Raw genomic sequence first — 20,365 nt, 5'->3', positions numbered from 1 at the left:
TTCCACTCCCGACCCTACCCTGCCCACAGCCTCAGTCCTGGGCCAGAGCAGAGCCACAACTGGGCTGTGGTGGTGGCAGGAAGCCGGGCCCCCATCCAGCTGTGGAGCCATGCTGAGGCTGGGGATGAGGCCAGTCACAGGCTGGGAGCTGGTGCCATGGCTGGGGCGGGAGCAGAACTGGGGTAGAGGTGGTGCTACCACCCTGCCCCCCATGGGTGCTTGCCTAACCTTCTGTGCCCCCCAACAGTCCCATCACACCCCTCTGCTCCACAATTTGGGGACTTCTACCTAATGGCATCTGGACACAGAAGTCAAAAACCAGACTGTCCGAGAAAAACCCGGATGGGTGGCAACCCTAATTGGGTACATAATAAAGCAGCTTTTTTACAAAAGTGATTGAGTATTAGAGATGGTGTCATAGGGTTCTCTACTCACTGCTGGGTGGCACCCTCTTCGGGCAGTCCTGGAGATTAGCTCAGCCCAGTTCAGCACCCCCTTTCTTCTTTCTACCATCTGCAGCTCTCCTCCTGCTCACAGAGTCACAGCATAGCTGCATCATGACTCAGGCCTCTCACCAGATTACACTGTGATTCCCCTTTGAGAATGCTCAAACAACATCAGGCAGTCCTCATGCCTGCCCCCCTGACCCTGTGACTCCTGCAGTGACTCAGGCAGTCTTCTAGTTTGCTGCTCCAAGCAGTACCACTCTGCAGTAGTTGGTAGCAACACCCAGGCTCACCCTTTATTCTGTGTTCCACTTCAAGGCCATGTAGTAAGTGGTTAAGGTCTGTGGCTATACCAATGGTCCCCAGACTGTAGTGTGCAGCATCCTCTGGGGAGCATGCAATCAAGGAGTCCTAACTGTCTGCTTGTTGGCCACCTCCCAGTGCAAAATGGAGCTTGGATGCACGAGTAATTGAACCTTGTAGGTCTACCGTTTGCAGGGAGTTTCATTCAGAATACAGAGAGTGACTACAGTTTGCTTTATTTACTTATTTATTAATGTGACTTTCAGGACTTCCCACCTGCTCCTCAGCAGCTTTACTGCTTACTGAAATTGTTTTGGCTCTGCCATTAGGTAACAGTTTTAAAAACATCAGTTATGGTGCTTCTGACCATATGGTGCATAACATTAAATTCTTACAGCAGACTGAGAAATATCCACCCAGTGTATTTTCTGTTTGTATCTCTGGTATGTAAACTTTATGATGACCTCCAAAGGGGGCAAAATAGGCTTGTGAACTGTTTTACTGCTTTATGGTTTATAACAGAGGCCTGAAAGTTTGTTGATGTATATAAATACATAGTAAGTCCAGTGTTACCTGATTTTACTGGAGCACTTACTGGAGGTCTCATCTATATGAGAAGCTCCATCAGCCTGTAACTGAAGAGGCATGGAATCTTTAACAAAAGTAGTTTTCCTTTTAGTTAGATTTCATTGCATTGCATCTCTAATATCATAATCCTACCATTTCTTCAGATGCCCCCCTTTTTTCTTAGCAGAGAAGTTGTGAATGTGTAATGCAAGAAAGCAAACACAAATATTTTTTAAATCTAGGATTTAGAGGCCAAAAATGTATTTTAAAATCTGCCTTAAAGCTCCCATTTTGGTCTTGTGTCCATAGCCTTTACTACTTAACTTTTCCTTTTTTTCTGATTTGTTTTACCTTGAACTGTGTGCAATTAATATTGTATTACATAGGGATTTTACATTTAATTTTTATGAATCTGAAAGTGAAGGAAAAGAAACACAAAAGCTGAAGTTTAATAATATATTTGTTGTTATATATATCAGGAAATGAAAGATATAAGGCTAATTCCATCCTTACTCCTTCCATCTAGTCTCAGTAAGTTGAATAAAAGAAAGGACTGTCTGTAATAGCTTTGAATTTTTTGTATGCTCCATCCTGAACACTGTAGCGTTTTTAATACTTAATGTTCTAATGCTATGTTTAAATTCCTCCAGATTAAAATTGTTATAATCCAATACTGTAAAAGATGAATGGGTTTATAAAGGAAATTACTGTGAAGCTTTACCTATAGCAACCCTGATGAGGTATATAGATTATGCACTCCATTATGAGAACTAAAAGCAAAGTGGGTTACTTTAACATTCAAAAAATACCAAATCTGTCAATAAAGAGACGGCAGGATTAATTCTTACTGCAAGAGGTTTGTCAAATAAGGCTACTGCTGAACAATAACACTAACAGTGTTGTGTGCTGGAGAGTTCTATAGGTTGCAATGGATGAGAAGAAAAATGAATCCTTCCCAATACCTTCCAAAAGGCATGAAATGGCAGCAAAGCTTCTCCATGGTAGCCACTGCAGCATCAGGGCTGCAGTAGCTCTTGAGTCTCATATAACCTTTCATCATCATGATGGAAAAGAATGGAGAGTAGATACACGTAGGCATGGACAGATACTCTTGCTTCCTTGCCAAATTCCCCTCCACATTGTGGCGTTGGGAGACCTCATGCAACAGCGGTTGAGGCACCCTGCTCAATTGACCACACTACTTCTGCTGCAGTCAGAAATATACCCAGCCATGGGAGGTAAAGATCGTGTTTGCCTCAAATTCAATACCAAAAAAAAACCAGACATGCCAGATTTTTCACTGTCATGCACTTTGTGCAAAGTGACTATGAAATATTACCAGATCCATGCAGCAGCATTTAAAACTCACTTTGAACAGGTGTATATGACTCCCAAGGTACAGGGCACTGGACAATTGTGCGTAATGCTGGAAGTTCCTTACTGACAGAACATAAAAGCTGTTTTCTAGTGTTGCAAAACTTTTCTTATTTTTTTGCCTTTTGACAAGAATAGAATGACAGAATCACTGTTTTTCTGAGTATTATGTTTTGCTGGTGTTTTATTTTAACAAAAACTTTTACAATAATGTGTTTATTGTTTAAAAACATTTAAAATTAAATAAAACAATTACTGGTTTCTATTAAGGGCTTTTTTGGTGCCATTGTGTTATCTATGTTAGCTTATTTCAATCTTTGGTTTTATCATTAATAGGTTATATGTGTAGCTATTTGTACAAGATGAAAAGATGTTATTGACTTCCAGGGTACTTTTTGTTTTAATATTTGTCTCTTACTATTTTCTGGTACATCTGGTGCTTGTAATTGTTGAGGTATTGACTGAAATCCTGTGTGTATCAAAAGAAAAGCAACAGCCCTAGTGCAAGTTGCACCACACTGCTACACAGGTAAAGCCTCCTAGTATAGACGCAGTGTATACTGACCAAGGGGTGCTTTGGGTGTCATAGCTTATACCAGTTCCCCAAATAAAATAAACTGTACTGACAAAAGCACTTTTTTGCTGGTATAACTGCATCTATCCTAAGGCTTAGGTCAGTATTAAAATGTTGTAAAATGACAACCACACCCTAACCAACATTACTATATTGGCAAAAGTTTTAAGTGTAGGCCTGGTCTCTAGGGATGAGAGAATATTTCACTCTATGCCCATTCAGTCCTTTGCCTCTCTCTTTTTACAATCAATAAGGATGTTATCTATTGACGGTTCTACTGGTAATTGTAAAAGAAACTTAGAGACTATCAAAACACGTGAATGTAGCTGTTCCTAATGATCCTTATGTGTCTAATCTCCATGCCACAGTAAAAATTTCCCCCAAGTCTTTGAAATGGGATTTTTGGGCCTGATTCTCCTCAACACTATCCCCGCTTTACACTCATATAACACCACTGACTTCATTGGAGTTACTCCTGATTTACACTAGCATAAAGGCAAACACAACCAGTCTCACTATGTTTGGATATGTAGAATGGGGCTTATAGGTTGCAATGCACTTTGACCTTTTTGAATGTGTAGGTAAGTTTTATTGTTCGGTTTGTGAGTGAATGACTCTCTTATGATTGGCTGAGGACAGAGATGTGTAATGGAATAGCTCTAAAAATTGCTTCTTTCAAGAGGTGGCAGTAAAGCTTCATTTATATCTTCTGAAAACAGCAACAGCTCCAAGCACCAGTGCTCCAAGCACCTGCCTGGGGTGGCAAGCTGCAGGAGGCGCCCTGCTGGCCCCTGTGAAGGTGGCAGTCAGGCAGCCTTCAGCGGCTTGCCTGCGAGAGGTCCGCTGGTCCCACGGATTCGGCGGCAATTCAGCGGCAGGTACTCTGAAGCCGCGGGACCAGGGACCTCCCGCAGGCATGCCACCAAAGGCAGCCTGCCTGCCATGCTTGGGGTGGCAAAAAAGCTAGAGCCGCCCTGTCTCAAAAGAACTGTAATTTAATTTTTTTAATATAATATTTGAATAAGATGAAAACAGCTGATGTCAGTCACACATCAATAACGCTAGAGACAAAATACTTGGAAAACAGAGAACTGTATGCATTTGCACAACAAGTAAAATTTTAGTAAGTGTATAGGAACTATAGGAAGGTGATTCACTAGCACTGTGGATGAGAAAGTGATGAAATTTCAAAGTGGTGAGACTTTCTTCTTCTGATATAAGACATTTTATAAAAGATGAACCTCTTATAACTTACAATGTCTGTAGGGCTCTCTTTCACTCTTCTCCTATCTATGTTTCTATAAGTTATGCTCCAAGAATTGTTTTAGGGAAGTTCTGTGGTTGTCTTATGCAGGAGGTCAAATTGGGTGATCACAATGGTCCCTTCTGGCCTTGGAATCGATGAATCTACTTCTGTCCCAAAGTAATATAAATTTAAACTGTGTTATTGAGGCAAGGAGAACAGTAAACTTGTTGAAGAAGGAAAACATAGTATGTTACTCAAATTTTGATGCCCTAGGGGGTATTGTGCTACCATTTTTCAGATGTGATAAAGAATCAAGGTCCTAACACTTGTGGTCATTAATGGTCCTGTTTCATTTTGTGTAAGAGCATAGGTACTGAATCTGATTTCCTGGACAAAAATCCAACTGCTTCCAAATTCTTCCTGCAGTTCCAATTTTATACATTATTCTTCTTCATTTCCTGTCCTAAACATGTATATATTGTTGCTGTGCACTTTTAGAATCAGCTGGTGCATCTCACCCCATCATCATAATAAATATTTTTATTTTTCTAAAAGATCTGCTCTAGGAATAATTCTGAGGATGTTCTATGCCCTATACAGGAGGTTAGACTAGATGATCATAATGGTCCCTTCCGGTCTTGAAATCTACGACCATTAGTCTATACGTCGGTGCCTGCATTCCAGTATCTCTTTATCCGCTCCTCCAAGGTATTGTGAGGGTCATTTGGTTATTGTTTCAAAAACTCTTTAAGAGCTGCAGATTAAAGTTGACATGGAAGTTCAGCATTTTTATATTATTGTTATCTCATGAAGAAATTGTCTAGTTCAACTCCAGAGAGCTTTTGCAAAAGTGAACTTGTCTCCACTGTCTGATGTACCCAAACACTGAACAGCTGGTAGTGTGCTATTTCATAATCTGTGATGAGATCCCTTCCAGCTGTAGGCATTATCAAGGGGAAAAAAAGTATACTTCTGGGTTTTTTTCTCAGTCTCAATCTGTGCACTCCTTAATTTTAAATTTGAGTATTGTAACCTCAGTTCGTATCAAAGTCAATTATTTGATTCAGAAGTCCTGTTAGAGTATAATATTTTTTCTATGACCATCTGTCATGGAGACCTCTACTCACCACTGGAGTGCCTCCTTCTGACCTCATCTGGGGATTAGCTCTGCCATCCTGATACTTTCTTCTTACAGTCACCAGCTCATCTCTTGCTTCTCAGGGCACATCTTTGTGTCTTAGCTATCTAGCAAAGTCACAATAGTCCTCCCCTTCCAGAGTACTATCAAGTTCTTCCACATGATCCCAGGTAGTCCTTAAATCCACTGCCCTGGCTGAGCCACTCCCTAGGTAACTAGACTGAACAGACCCAGACAGTCTTCAAGTTCATTGCCCAGACTGTGCCACTCCTTCTGTGCTGGTAGGGGAATCCAGGCCCTTGGTTCCAGCCCAGGGGTCCTGACTCCAGCAGCTAATATCTGTACTACCATGAACCTTACTGCTACTCTCCTGGAGTTCTTCTTGCCTTGCCTATCCCAAACTCACATTCTCTACCCTTCTAACTAAACCCCTATCTCCTGGTTCTGGATATGTGGATTTTGTGTTGTGGGGGCAGTTTTGTGGAGTGCGTGTGTGTGTTTTGTGTGTAGAAGGGGGAACAGATACATGAAATGCTTACATGTGAGTTGAATTGATGTGTTACTGTGTGTGTGGATGGACCAGCTGTAGAGGGATGGTGGTGGGTGGGGCAGGGAATGAAAGACCAGGTGAGTGAGGAAAATAAAGAAGGAACAAAGGAATATGGGACGCAAGAAGAGAGAGAAATAGAGAAGAGAAAATTGGGAGGCTGTGACCAAATGCACCGTATTCACACCTTACAGCCTATTATAATAATCTTTGTACAAAATATGCCTTGTGAGATATCATTTAAAAACTGGTAACTCACTGGTCTATAATATCATGGTGAAATATGCATTGTAACATGATATGTAAAGTTATGAACATAAACTGAAATTATGACTCGTAATGTGGTTATCAGATGAGTCTGAGAAGTGGATAAACCTGTTTTGAAAGACAAAGGACAAGCTGACACTTTTAGTCAGTTGAGGTGCAATCACTTGTCAAGTGGCCATTCTTTGGCAAGCACGAGAGGAGGTGAAGGAACAGATCAATCTACATTTTAGCAAACAACAGCATGGAATCTTTCATCAGGAGGCTCCATGACTCCAACCTCACAGCAGGAATGAACTTTATCTAGGCGTAACCCTGAGCAAAATACATTTCAAAAGGTGACTGGACTATAAAACTGAGGGGCAAAACCACCCCAGGTATTCGTTCTCTCCCTGTCCATATTTCTATTTTTTCCACCAACGAAGACAAAAGACTTGTGTCATTTTTAATCAAAACTAATCAATGTTGTCTTTAAACTGAACTGTTTGGGTAGCTCTCTTTAAAGTAGCAACTGTTGTACATTGACCCCCATTGTATGCGAGGGGCTCAGCTTGAGAGCAACAGCAGCAAAGCATTGTGAGGCATCCCAGGTTGCAAGGTAGATCTGGATTGCACTCTGGAATGTCATAAAGAGTGAATGAAGAAGGAAAGGTGATGGAGAGAGAGATGCCTCAAAGATGTGGGGTGGTGGAGAGATGGGGTAATAAGTAGGGGCTTCTGGAGAAAGGAAAGAGATGGGAAGAATTGAGAAAAATGTGACCTTGTGCTCGTGCCTAAGAATCAAAGTGAAACCATTAGAAAACAAAAACAAATGAACAAATTTTCTTAAAGTGTGCATAAAGTGAACTAAGAATACTGGGTCAGAACAACATCCCCTGGCAGTGAGTTCCACAGGTTCAATGTGCACTGTGTGAAAGAGTGGCCTGTAGCCCACGAAAGCTTATGCTCAAATAAATTTGTTAGTCTTAAGGGTTCACAAGTACTGCTGTTCCTTTTGCGGATACAGACTAACATGGCTGCTACTCTGAAACCTGTGTGAATAAGTACTTTGCTTTCTTTCCCAAATTATTAAACGTCTGTTCAAAAATTTAGATCAGGGGAGGCTGGGAGAACGCCAAACACGGTTCAGTCAGGCATACCCAGACATCTGATTATTATAGCAAAACATTCGTAACTTAACATTCATATACCTGTGACTCCTAGAGAAGAACCCATAAACACACCACATTTTTTGCTCATGTTATATTTTCTGCCTCTTCGCTTATTTGTCTTATTTTCTAACAGGGGTTTTAAGGTGATACAGTCCTTAAATCAGGGTCTCAAACTCAATTTACCTAGGAGGCCAGTGCAGTCCTCAAATCAATTCCAGCGGGCAAAATGTCACTGAAGATAGTATTCAGAAAAGAAAAAGTTTATAATGCATTTTTTATTTTGAATTTCTTAGAATAATAAAACTGCTATAGAAATTTATACAATCTTCACCTGTCAGAGAGTTTTAGTGTTTGCCAGACACCAGGCAATGCTTCAGCTTTGTCGCTTTGTTGATGTTTGGCCTCAGTGACTGAGCAGTTGAAACCTTCAGGATTGCAGCAAGGTGTGCATCAGATAGTTGTGTTTGGTATTTTGACTTGTTTATATTCATTGTGGACAAAAGTGACGCTGCCAGGGGATGTTGTGAAGGCCAAAACTATAATGGAGTTCAAACAGAATTAGATAAGTTAATGGAGAATAAGGCCATCAAAGGCTATTAGCCAAAATGGTCAGGGATGCAACCCCATGGTCTGTGCAACCCTAGCCTCTGACTGCTAGAAGCTGGAAGTGCATGACAGGGGATCAATCACTTGATAATGACCCTGTTCTGTTCATTCCCTCTAAAGCATCTGGTACCAGCCACTGTCAGAAGACAGAATGCTGAGCTAGATGGACCATTGTTCTGACCCAGTATTCTTAGTTCATTTTATGCACACTTTAAGAAAATTTGTTCATTTGTTTTTGTTTTTTAATGGTTTCACTTTTGGTTCTTAGGCATGAGCACAATGTCACAGTGTCTGGGTAGTACTCACTGCAACAGAATGTTAAAATCAACAAACAAAGCTGTTTACAGGGGGTTTTTTGTTTTTTTTTTTCAATTTCATGAACACGTCTCCCTAAGAGTTTTCTAAAATGCCCCGCACTGTAATATCCAAGGTCTCTGTCCAGCCTGGTGCTGAGGACTCTGCAGCTGATCCAGCCATAAGTGCTTTACTTTTATATTAAATAAACATTTCTCTTGTACAATGTTCTAAATTCCCCAACAAAGTAGTTGTTAGTAACATTACTAACAGATAAAACCACACAACACTCTCATGTGATAGGTATTATTGTAATAATTATATTAATGACTAAACTGAGGCAGAGAGAGATTGAGGCCAAATTTGGCTGCATATAACTTGCCCAAGGTCATAGAGCAAATCAATGGTACTGCTAGTAATAAACCACTGCCAAAATGGAGTCCTGAATCCCTATCAACATCTTGTTCATAAAAGTATTAACGTTTGGAAGAAATGTTGCAATTCTGGGGAAATTTATGACTCGTACCCATTTTCTCCCAAAGTCTTGTGAATCCCTATGTATGTGTCTCTTTCCCTCTTTCTCTCAAAAAAACACTGAAAAGCCCTCCTCTATTCACGCATTAAGCAGCTCTTTAGAGCAAATTGAGGTGAATTGAGGATGTGTAGTTCTGATTCATAGAATCATAGGACTGGAGGGGAGGTCATCTAGTCCAGTCCCCTGCACTCATGGGAGGACTAAGTATTATCTAGACCAGGCCTGCACAACATGTGGCCCCAGGGGCTCACTGTGCGAACTGCGGGCAAGCAGCGGAGTGGGGCTGCTGGGTTCGCCCTTTCCCCAGTGGGGGCGGGGGGTGCCTCACAGCCCTGTGTGCCGCGCTCCAACTGCCCTAACGGCCAGAACCACATGTGTCTTCATCTCCTGTTCCCCCCACCTGGCGTACAGTGGGTGCGTCACTTCTGGGGCCTACTGAGGCAGGAAGCGCTGGGCACAAGGCAGAGCCAGTAAGTGCCAAGTGAGGGGAGGGATACCCAGCCTGGGCTCGAGCCATAGCTCGGGGGGGCAGAGACTGGGCCGAGACCCCCTCCCAAGCTCCCCCCCTTCACTTGGGGGCAGGATGGCTACTGCGACGGTTGGTCCCAGGGCGGCCTCCATAGAGATGGGGTGGGGTGTTGAACTGTCTGTGAGCAGCCCCGGGGGAGATATGTGTGTGTGTGTGTGTGTTTTGCACCTGCCCTGCCCCGACTGCTGTCCCCCCCCCCACCCCTATCATACTGCCTCCCCATCCCAGACTCCCTGTGGCCACTGTGTTTATGCGTTGGATAGTCGCATCCAATCCCTTCACACTGCCCCCCTTTCCTCTTCCCTTAGTTGATAGCCCCAGAAAATCCCTTCAAGCTGTCTCCCTTTTCCCCTTCCCTTATTTCATGGGGGGATAACAAGCTGAGCGGGCGGGCAGTGGCGGCGAGGCTTTATACTTGGGGAGGGGTGAGGAGGCTAGCGATGAGTTGGTGGCTGGAGAGGGGCATCCATTTTCAGTATTTTAATTTTTGGTACTGCTGTGTGCAGTAATATAGTGACTCCTGGGGGGTTGAAAAGGGGTGTGATGGTGGGGCTGAGAGGGGAGGGAGCAGGTCCTATTTTACTGCTCTGATCTGGTCACCCTATGCGCGGCATTTCTTTTACCCTCTACAGGCTTCCACACACCATCAGTGCCTTGCTAGTGTGCCATGCTCCGTGAGACATCTCTTCTCTTTGTGTGTGACTGTGAATGTTTCCCTTGTGTGTGAATTTATTCAACAAAATCTTGAGCTTCATAATGGATAGCATGAGCAAAACGAACAAGAGAAAAATAGAATCAGAGCACAAAGTTTTCAACAATGAATGGATGAATAAATACTTACGTACTGTTTCCAAAGACAAAATACTGCGCCTCACGTGTTGCGAAATGTTAGCTACTCCGAAAGAATACAACCTTTGGCGGCACTTTGAAACTAAACATCCCAATCTCACCAAATTGAACCCAAATGAAAAAATAATTGAAGCAGCCAGTTTAGCAAAAAAAACTTGGTGGAGAACAGCAAATTTTCAAGAAAGTGAGTACTGAGAACGATATGGTTACTAAAGTAAGTTTTCAAATTTCTAAGGAGATTGCTGCTGCTGGAAAATGCTTCACAGAAGGCGAGTTTTTTAAGAAGTGTGTGTTGATTGCTGTGTCTGAGTTATGTCCAGAAAAGAGGGGAATATTTGAGAATGTCAGTCTATCATGCATGACTGTACAGAGAAAAACAGCTGACATTTCTACCAAACTAAGTGATCAGTTAAAACAGAAAGTGAATTCTGCTTTTACTCCCTAGCTGTGGATGAAAGCATCAATTTAAAAGACACGCCCAACTTCTTATTTTTATTAAAGGTATTAATAAAAACTTTGAAATTACTGAAGAACATGTTGGCATGTGCTCCATGACGGGTCACACAACCCGAAAATAAACCTCCAGTTAAGTGATAAAGTGCATGAATGATAAGTCGAGATTAGATTTCACAAACTTCGTGGCCATTTGTACTAATGGTGCTCCACCTATGTGTGGAAAAAATGTTGGAGCAGTTACTCTTCTTATAACCAAACATCACTGCATTATACATCAGCAGATTTTGTGTCGCAAAGTCTTAAAATTTGACCATGTAATGTCAATAGTAGTTTCCATTAAAAACTACATCCATTCTAGAGGACTAAAACATAGGACATTTCAAGCCTTTCTTGAAGGAGTAGACTCTGAGTGCAGCAACTTAATCTACCATAAAGAAGTGAGGTGGTTGAGTCGAGGAAGAGTGTTCCAGCATTTCATTGCTTTGAAAGAGGAGGTAGCAAACTTCCTAGAAAATGGGCCAATAAAATTCCCAGAGCTTGAAAATGAGTCCTGGAATCAAGATCTTTTTTTCCTTTGTGATATTACAGCACACCTGAATGATCTCAACATTCAACTTCAGGGGAAAAAATCAATTTATGTTTCAAATGTGTGCAGCAGTGAAAGCTTTCAAAATGAAATTGAAACTTTTCAGAGGTCAGCTGTCAAAAGGTGAAATGTGTCACTTTCCCACTTGTGCACAGCATATCCCTCAGCACAAACATGCCGAGTTAGGAGAAAAATATGCAAAGCACATCAATCTTTTGACTGAAAAATTTGACAGAAGACTTACCTTGTCTAAAGAAGAAGACATCCAGTTGAAGCTGATTGAAGATCCCTTTTCTGTGGATCCAGAGAAAGTGCCACTAGATTTGCAGTTAGAGGTTATTGAACTTCAATGTTCGGCAGTTTACCAAAATAAGCACAGAGAAAGCAGCCTGCAGGACTTCTACAAAAGTCTGGATGATGAAAAATACAAGAATCTTATCAAAGTTGCACTGAAAACGTTCAGCATTTTTGGAAGCACTTACATATGTGAACAAACATTTTCCATCATGAACATGAATAAAAACAAGCAACATTCTTCTCTGACTTACGACCGTTTGGAAGACAATATGAAAATATCCACTTCAAATATGACCTCTGAATATGACAAGCTTGTTGCCGAAAAGAAATGTAATATCTCTCATTAAATTTGCAAGGTAATTATGAAAAGTACAAATATTTTCTTTCAACGGAACAAGTGTTTTTCATTTTTCCATGATTCATAAAAAAAAATTAAAATAATTTTAAAAATTGTTTGATTTCATTGAAAAATTCTTAATAAAGTATCACATACACTCCCCCAAATCTTCCTTTTTGGCCAGAGCTGTTTTGGCAGGATGACACTGGGGAAGGAGGGTTTGTTTCGCAGGGCAGATGGTGCTGAGGCGGGGGATGTGTTTGAGGGGCTGGGCGGTGCTGGGGGGGATGTTTCGGCAGGGCTGGGGGGGTTCGGCCCTCCGCTGTTTTCTTTGGAGTAATATGGCCTTCGCTGCTTTACGAGTTGTGCACGCCTGATCGAAACCATCCCTGCTGGTGTTTGTCTAATCTGATCTTAAAAATCTCCAGTGATGGAGATTCCACAGCCTCCCTAGGCAATTTATTCCAATGCATAACCCCACCCTGACAATTAGGAAGTTTTTCCTAATGTCCAATCTAAATCTCTTTTGCTGCAATTCAAGCCCATTGCTTCTTGTACTATCCTCCGTCGTTAAGAAGAACAACTTTTCTCCCTCCTTATCACAACCTTTTATGCACTTCAAAACTGTTATCATGTCCCTTCTGTCTTCTCTTTTTCAAACTAAACAAACCCAATTTTTTCAATCTTCCCTTATAGGTCATGTTTTTAGACCTTTAATCGTTTTTGTTGTTCTTCTCTGGACTTTCTCCAATTATCCACAACTTTCCTGAAATGAGGTGACCAGAACAGGACACAATACTCCAGCTGAGGCCTAATAAGAGTGGAGTAGAGCAGAAGAATTACTTCTTGTGTCTTGATAACGACACCCCTGCTAATACATCCCAGAATGTTGTTCACTTTTTTTTTTTTTTTGGTTGCAACAGTGTCACACTGTTAACTCATATTTTGCTTGTGGTCCACTATAACCCCTCAGAGCTCCTTCCACAGTACTCCTTCCTAGGCAATCATTTCCCATTTTGTATATGAGCACTGATTGTTCCTTCCAAAATGAAGTACTTTGCATTTGTCCTTATGAATTTCATCTATTTACTTTAGCCCATTTCTCCAGTTTGTCCAGATCATTTTGAATTTTAATTCTGTCCTCCAAAGCACTTGCAACCTTCCCAGCTTGGTATTGTCCACAAACTTTATAAGTGCTCTCACTATGCCATTATCTAAATCATTGATGAAGATACTGAAAAGAACTGGACCCAGAACTGAGCCTTGCGGGACCTCACTTGTTAGCCCTTCCAGCATGGCTGTGAACCACTGATAACTACTCTCTGGGAATGGTTTTTCAACCAGTTATGTACCCACCTTATAGTAACTCCATCTAGGTCAGTGGTTCTCAAAGTCGGTCTGCCGCTTGTACAGGGAAAGCCCCTGGCAGGCTGGGCTGGTTTGTTTACCTGCCACGTCCGCAGGTTTGGCCAATCACTGCTCCCACTGGCCGCGGTTTGCCGCTCCAGGCCAATGGGGGCTGCGGGAAGCAGCACAGGCTGAGATGTGCTGGCCACCCTTCCCACCGCCCCCATTGGGCTGGAGCAGTGAACCACGGCCAGAGGGAGGCGTGATTGGCTGAACCTGCAGATGCAGCAGATAAACAAACTGTCCCGGCCCACCAAGGGCTTTGCCTGAACAAGTGGCAGACCGGCTTTGAGAACCATTGATCTAGGTTGCATTTCCTTAGTTTGTTTATGAGACGGTCATACATGACAGTATCAAAAGCTTTACTAAATCCAAGATATACTACATCTACTCCTTCTCCTCCTGTCCACAAGTCTTGTTACTCTGTCAAAGAAAGCTATCAGGTTGGTTTGACATGATTTGTTCTTGACAAATCCATGCTGACTGTTACTTATTACCTTATTATCTTTTATATGTTAGCAAATTGATTGTTTAATTATTTGCTCCATTATCTTTCCAGGTACAGAAGTTAAATTGACTAGTCTGTAATTCCCCAGGTTGTCCTCCTTTCCCTTTTTATAGATTGGCACTATATTTGTCCTTTTCCAGTCTTCTGAATCTCTCCCATCTTCCATGACTTTTCAAAGATAATCGCTAATGGCTCAGATATCTCCTCAAACAGCTCCTTGAGTATTTTAGGATGCATTTCATCAGGCCCTGGTTACTTGAAGACCTTTAACTTTGTAAGTATTTTTTAACTTGTTCTTTCTCTATTTTAGCCTCTGATCCTCCTCATTTTCACTGGCATTCACTATGTTAGATGTCCAATCGCTACTAAACTTTTTCAGTGAAAACCGAAACAAAGAAGTCATTAAGCATCTCTGCCTTTCCACATTTTCTGTTTTCGTTCTGCCTGCCCTTCCCCCGCCCCATTGAGTTTTGGGCCTACCCTGTCCTTGGTCTTCCTCTTGCTTCTAATGACTTTGCAGAATGTTTTCTTGTTACCCTTTATGTCTCTAGCTAGTTTGATTTCGTTTTGTGCCTTGACCTTTCTAATTTTGTCCCTACAAACTTGTGTTATTTGTTTATATTCATCCTTTGTAATATGACCTAGTTTCCACTTTTTGTAGGACTCTTTCTTGATTTTAGATCATTGAACATCTCCTGGTTAAGCCAGGGTGGTCTCTTGCCATACTTCCTATCTTTCCTATGTAGTGCGATAGTTTGCTCTTGTGCCCTTAATAACGTCTCTTTGACTGTCTTCAGTTGTTTTTCTGCTTAGACTTGCATCCCATGAGATCTTACCTACCAACCCCTGAGTTTGCTAAAGTCTGCCCTCTTGAAATCCATTGTCGTTATTGTGCTGTTCTCCTTCCTTACCATTCCTTAGTATCATGAATCTTCCTTACCAATAAGAACCTTCCTTATCAATGATAAGTGTGTAATAATATTCAGAGAATGAGGAGATTTTTAAAGGAAAATTTGAATCTCAGAGGATAGCAGGGATTCTGGAACAATTTTTATAGTGGGGGTGCTGATGATGGAAACCATGTATTTGATGTTTTTTATTACTACTGCAAGCCGGAGCATGCAGCAGCACCCCAGGACCCCTAGTTCCAGCACCACTGGAGGATAGTCAAAGTTCCCATAACAGCCACATTGTTGTCCCTTAGGCTGAGTACAAAGAGAAAGTTTGGTCCTTATGGGGTGGTTCCCATTTGGATGAAAAGCTGGTGATAAGGTATATTCTTAGAGTAAACTTGTTTATTCACGAAAATACACAAAGTCCTGTTTCCCTGAGTAGTACCGCAAACATACAACATGCAGGCTGGCTCAGAAATCTCCAGATGTGGACCTTTCCTGCCACCTACTATGCCCAAGGAGAGGCAGCCTCTCTGCCTCTACTTCCTTTGGGATTCACACACAACTACTACTTCTGGCTTAGTGATTCCAGCTCACATAGCCTGAAACCGATCCCTATCCCTTGTGTTTGGATTTCCTCAGGAAATCTCAAAGCTGTCCACGTGGCTTGCCCTTTCAGGTAACTTTGGGAGTTAGCCCGCATTTTGTTTGCATCTGTTTTTACTAAGGACTTGATTAATATGGGGGTGTAATTGGCTGAGACGTTGAATGTGGAAATTGGTAGTGTGTTTTGCAATTTCGAATCTCATTGACATGGCAATATTTTGGTTTTTAGTTTTAAAGTGATTTCTTCATTCTACTTAATGGTTTCACTAAGGTGTGATGCAATAGTAAAAACTGAAGTTACTGTAGGTTTGGAAATAGAATTTGTACACCCACAATAAAATCTGCATTGTGTTTTCAAGGCTGTCCTTTCTGTAACATTCTCTATATATTGCTCAGATCTCACCCATGTACATTTTGCATCACATGGGGGCGAGGGAATCTGCTAGAAGTGCAGATTTCCATGGTAACAGATGCAATTTCATTTCTTTCCTTTTGTGAGGCTGGAACTGGGCTGCGTTGAGGTGGCTCTGCAAGAATTTTTTTTTTCATTAAATGGTAACAGTGGATTTCAAAAGGCTATTCAAAGTTACAGTGCATGTGGTCATACAAATACAACCTAAAGTACACCAAACAAGTCTGGACAGGAAGGAGCATTGGGAAAAGAACTGCTTTATTAATAAAAAGGAAATGAACTAGAAAGAGCAATGTAGGTCAATTTATACCAATCCTGATTACAATAAATATAAGAACATTTTCAGGAAGGAAAGTCACGCTTCATCCAATATGTAATTGTTGCCAGTTGGTGGGATTCACTGGGCTGAGGCATATGTTTATACCATTGTATGAATTAAAATAATTTACAAAAACATGTATCTGTCTTTCCATTTACTTACATATTTTATAAATTACAGTTATGCACATTAGGCTAGCAAAGCATAACTTTACATTGGTTTCTGCTAGCTTCCATTGTCCATAGACAGTTGGACAGTGATCTCAGTTTTGAGCTGTCCACACATAAAAGATGCATTTGATTTTTTTTTCTTTTTCATGTGTACTTCATGTGTACTTCATATTTAACTAGGGTGTATGTGATTGGCCAGGTCTTCAGCTGATGTAAATTGGAATAGTTCTAGTGATATCAGTAGATCTGTGCAGATTTAAGCCATCTGAGGATCTGGCCCATATAAACATATTCCATGAAAACTCCTATCATTACTACAGTGTTAAGACTTTGTAAACAACCACTCAAAAGTCACACAAACCCCTAATTAGATACGCATAAAGTACATGCAAAAAAATGAAATGCATCTGTGTGTGTGTGTGTGTGTGTATACACACACAGAGAGAGAAGTTTGTTTACTTTTACTAATTATTTCTTAAACATTATCTCTTGAAATATATTTATGGATTAATTATGTGTGTGCACATGCACACATACATATATGTATATCTATCTATCTATACACACAATGTGTGTATGTGTGTAATTAATACCACAGGTATATTTCAAAACCTTTATAGTATTTGGGAAATAACTAGTAAAAGTAAGCAAATGCTTCTTTATAAAAGGCATTAATGAACTATCTAGGAAGCTTTGTGCTTCATGATAACACTGTTCGAGTATTTTATGTTTTTATTATTCAAATATCTTCATATGATATAGATATAAAACTAGGCTTCTAAAAACATCAGAAACACTAGGTCAGCAGGACTGTGTGTGTAATTGAACATTGGGGTAGGATAATGACAACCTTATTGTGAACTATTTGTGAAATTTTATTTTATCGAAAGTTTAGGTAGCTGCATTCTTTACCTTTCATTAAAATTCATGAGTAGCCAGCAGTTTCTGTGCACATAAAATGAAGGTCCATTTCTGGAAATTAAATGTCGGTAAAGTTGTACAATAGAGCTAGGAACTCCTTGTCATGGTTATGTAACTGTTTGTACCACAGTCCCCTTTCTGGTCTTACTGAGTGCACATGCTCAGGTATTAGGCCTTGTAACCTTGCCTGTCTCAAGGTGGAATTTTGCAATTCTCCCACTCTTATCAGGACATAGTACAGCACTCCCATCTAGGCCAACTGTTTCGTAACACGCAGGTCTGACTGGATGTCTGTGTTTCTTCTCTTCAGGAGCTTGTGACCAGCACTATGCGGTGATGAATAGCCTTCATAAAACAAATAGGTTTATCTAACACAGATAGACAACATGATTTTAAACAGCCAACAGCTTACATTAATATTTAATCTCATCTAATCTTATGCTTCCCTACTAGCTAAGTTGGATGGACTTTCCTCCTGAGTTACAGAGAGACAGCAGGCCCTACTTATATTCTTTTAGGAAGCCCCAAAGCTCTTGGACCCAGTCTGGTGTCCATTTCCCTTTCAGATGGCTAGTCTACACTGAGAGGAGGATTGAACTAAGTTACGCAACTTCAGCTACGTATAGATATTCTCGTAGCTAAAGTCAAAGTATCTTAGTTTGACATACCTGGCCGTCCTCACGGCAGTGAGTCAACTGTTGCGGCTCCCCTGTCGAAGCTGCTTACTCCTTCTGCCAAGGTGGAGTAAGGGCGTCTGTCTTGCGGGTAGTATAGATGTACCCAGAGCGTGTCCCGCAGTCTGTTCCCCCTCTCAGAGAAAACTCCCCTTTCTCAAAGTCCAACCCTGCCTGTGTATGCCTGAGTCTAATTACAATATTGCTTAATGACTTTTGTTACAAGGCCTAAGTGTGAAGTCTTCCTTTTGCCTCTTACTGGGTGTTTTTTTTCCAGTCAGCCAGTCCCACCCCAATGTTGCTCCATTGTTTGGCAGTTAGCCTTTAAGGGCTTGCAGTCACAGGCTTTGTGACTACAAGGGGTGTTCCGAAATGGTCTGTTCCCCCTTAGATTCCAGCACACCACTTCAGAAGTCCTGCACATAAATCACATTTTGGGTCCAGATCAATATTCATTACCAAGCACCGTGGCATCCATTCAGCACACCAATGTGGAAATAGTTACCTGGGTGAAGTTACTGCGAGGTGTTAAGAGTCTGCATTCAAACTCCCAAGATGGCCGATCTGTTTAACACTAGACTGAAAGGCCTAGTGTATTACCTTGTATACAGAGTACTACAGCAGTACTACAGTGTAGTAGAGACCCTCACATGCTTCCTGCTGTCTAAAGATAAAATCTCCCAGAGCTGCTTTTGAAGCTTTTAAGAAGTGTTTCCCCCCTTCCTCCTTTCCCTTAGAAAAAGTCTATTTAATCTCAAATACCATTTAGATAATGTTGGAGATCAGATATACATTTTCCAAGTGAAAATGAATCAGTAAGAGCTTCAAAAACAGCTCTGGAGGCTGGAGTACTTGTTCTTCACTGAAGTCCAAAATGGCCTCCATGAGCCGCATGTACAGTACTTCACAGATCCAAATATATGAGGTCTTATGGGGCTCACACATCTACCATTCTTAAAGACATAACACAGTACTGCATATCCCATAGAAATCTATGAATTGGAATGAAATACAAGTGCACATCTATAAAATGTCATCCTTAGGCTCCAGGAAAGCAAAAAAAGATTTGTATGGAGAACTCTGAAGGATGCAATGATGGTATATGACACAAAACTAAATATCTGGCACAAGAAGAAGAGAACAAACTGAAGCTAACAAAATGCAAACTTACCTTAATGAACTGTATAATCTGAAGGCAATCACCGATTATCAGAAACAGCCCTGGAAGTTGAAAATGAATATATTTTGAAAATAAAGAGTTAAAGGATAAGAAAATATTGCAGGACATTCATGGTAGGACAAGGAGAATCAGAAAGAGGTAAGTGTATATCCTCCTTATTCTCAAGGATGTGACATGAAACAAAATATTTAGTTTTGATTTTCCTGTTGGAAAACTGAAAAAAGTTGCTAAAATAAAATTTTAATTTTGTGGAAACTGATTTTCCTTCCCCCCCCAAAAAAACATTGACAGCAAATTCCTGACCAACTGTACTATCTAGGTCCTTGTATGGCTCCCATCACTGTTATATTTGAGTGCCTACAAGATTTTTTTTTTTACAATCACAGTGAGAAGTTTATCAGCTGACCAGGAACTTGAACCCTGGACCCTCAGATTAAGAGTCTGAGGCTCTACCAAATGAGCAGTGAGGCAACATTTAATTCCATACTTCGAAAACACCTGTTTGTTTTCCAAGCTACTCCAACATTGCAAATCAATTTACTTGGAACCCAGGGCCAATCTCAAAGCTGGTATATGTGCTGCTGACATCAGTGTGATTGTGACTGCATATACCAGCTGTTAATTTACACTCTAGACTTTGGTATTTTGATGTAAACAAAAATATTCCTTACAGCCCCAAAACAAATTTTCTTTAGTCTAATAAATGAATCTCAACTACAGGCCCAGCATTCCCTTTTTCAATATTCATACAAACTTTGCTCACGCAGAAGTTATTAAAAACTGAATAAAAAGAGGCATGAAAAAGGCTAAAGCTAAATTTTATTTAGAAGATGGTGAAAATTTTATTAATAATCTTTCTCAGGGTTTGCCCAGCTCTACATAAATGCTAAGCATAATTAGGTACTATTAATATGTGGTTTTGATTTGACCCTTGCCCACAGTGTGATTTTTAAATTTACTTTAATAACCTTATGCCTGTTTATTCTGCTCTTCAGCTTAACTGAATTTAAGCAGTTCCCTTCACTTTCCTCTTCTCACACTGAACTCTGTGGGTATGGGCAGTTTGACAGACTTCTCCAGTGTAGGTGTAAAATAAAACTAATAAGATAAAAATCTACCACTTAAATGCTAAGTCTTAAAATAAAAATTGTTCCTTCATCAGGAAAATTCTGGGTC

The 20,365-nt window shown here is 40.8% G+C and overlaps 1 protein-coding gene across 1 annotated transcript in view; it reads left to right on the top strand.

Annotated features, from left to right (window-relative positions):
* DOK6 (docking protein 6) overlaps positions 1-20,365 on the top strand; it is a 447,057-nt gene that overhangs the window by 335,034 nt on the left and 91,658 nt on the right. The window contains exon 7 of the mRNA XM_032803415.2: positions 8,272-8,277. Within this exon, the coding sequence (XP_032659306.1) occupies positions 8,272-8,277 (6 nt within the window). The remainder of the gene's footprint in view (positions 1-8,271; positions 8,278-20,365) is intronic.

Source organism: Chelonoidis abingdonii, chromosome 2 (genome assembly GCF_003597395.2).
Source record: "Chelonoidis abingdonii isolate Lonesome George chromosome 2, CheloAbing_2.0, whole genome shotgun sequence".
Lineage (NCBI taxonomy): Eukaryota > Metazoa > Chordata > Testudines > Testudinidae > Chelonoidis > Chelonoidis abingdonii.
Note: the sequence above shows the minus strand (reverse complement) of the source record. Positions and strands in the feature narration are given on the sequence as shown.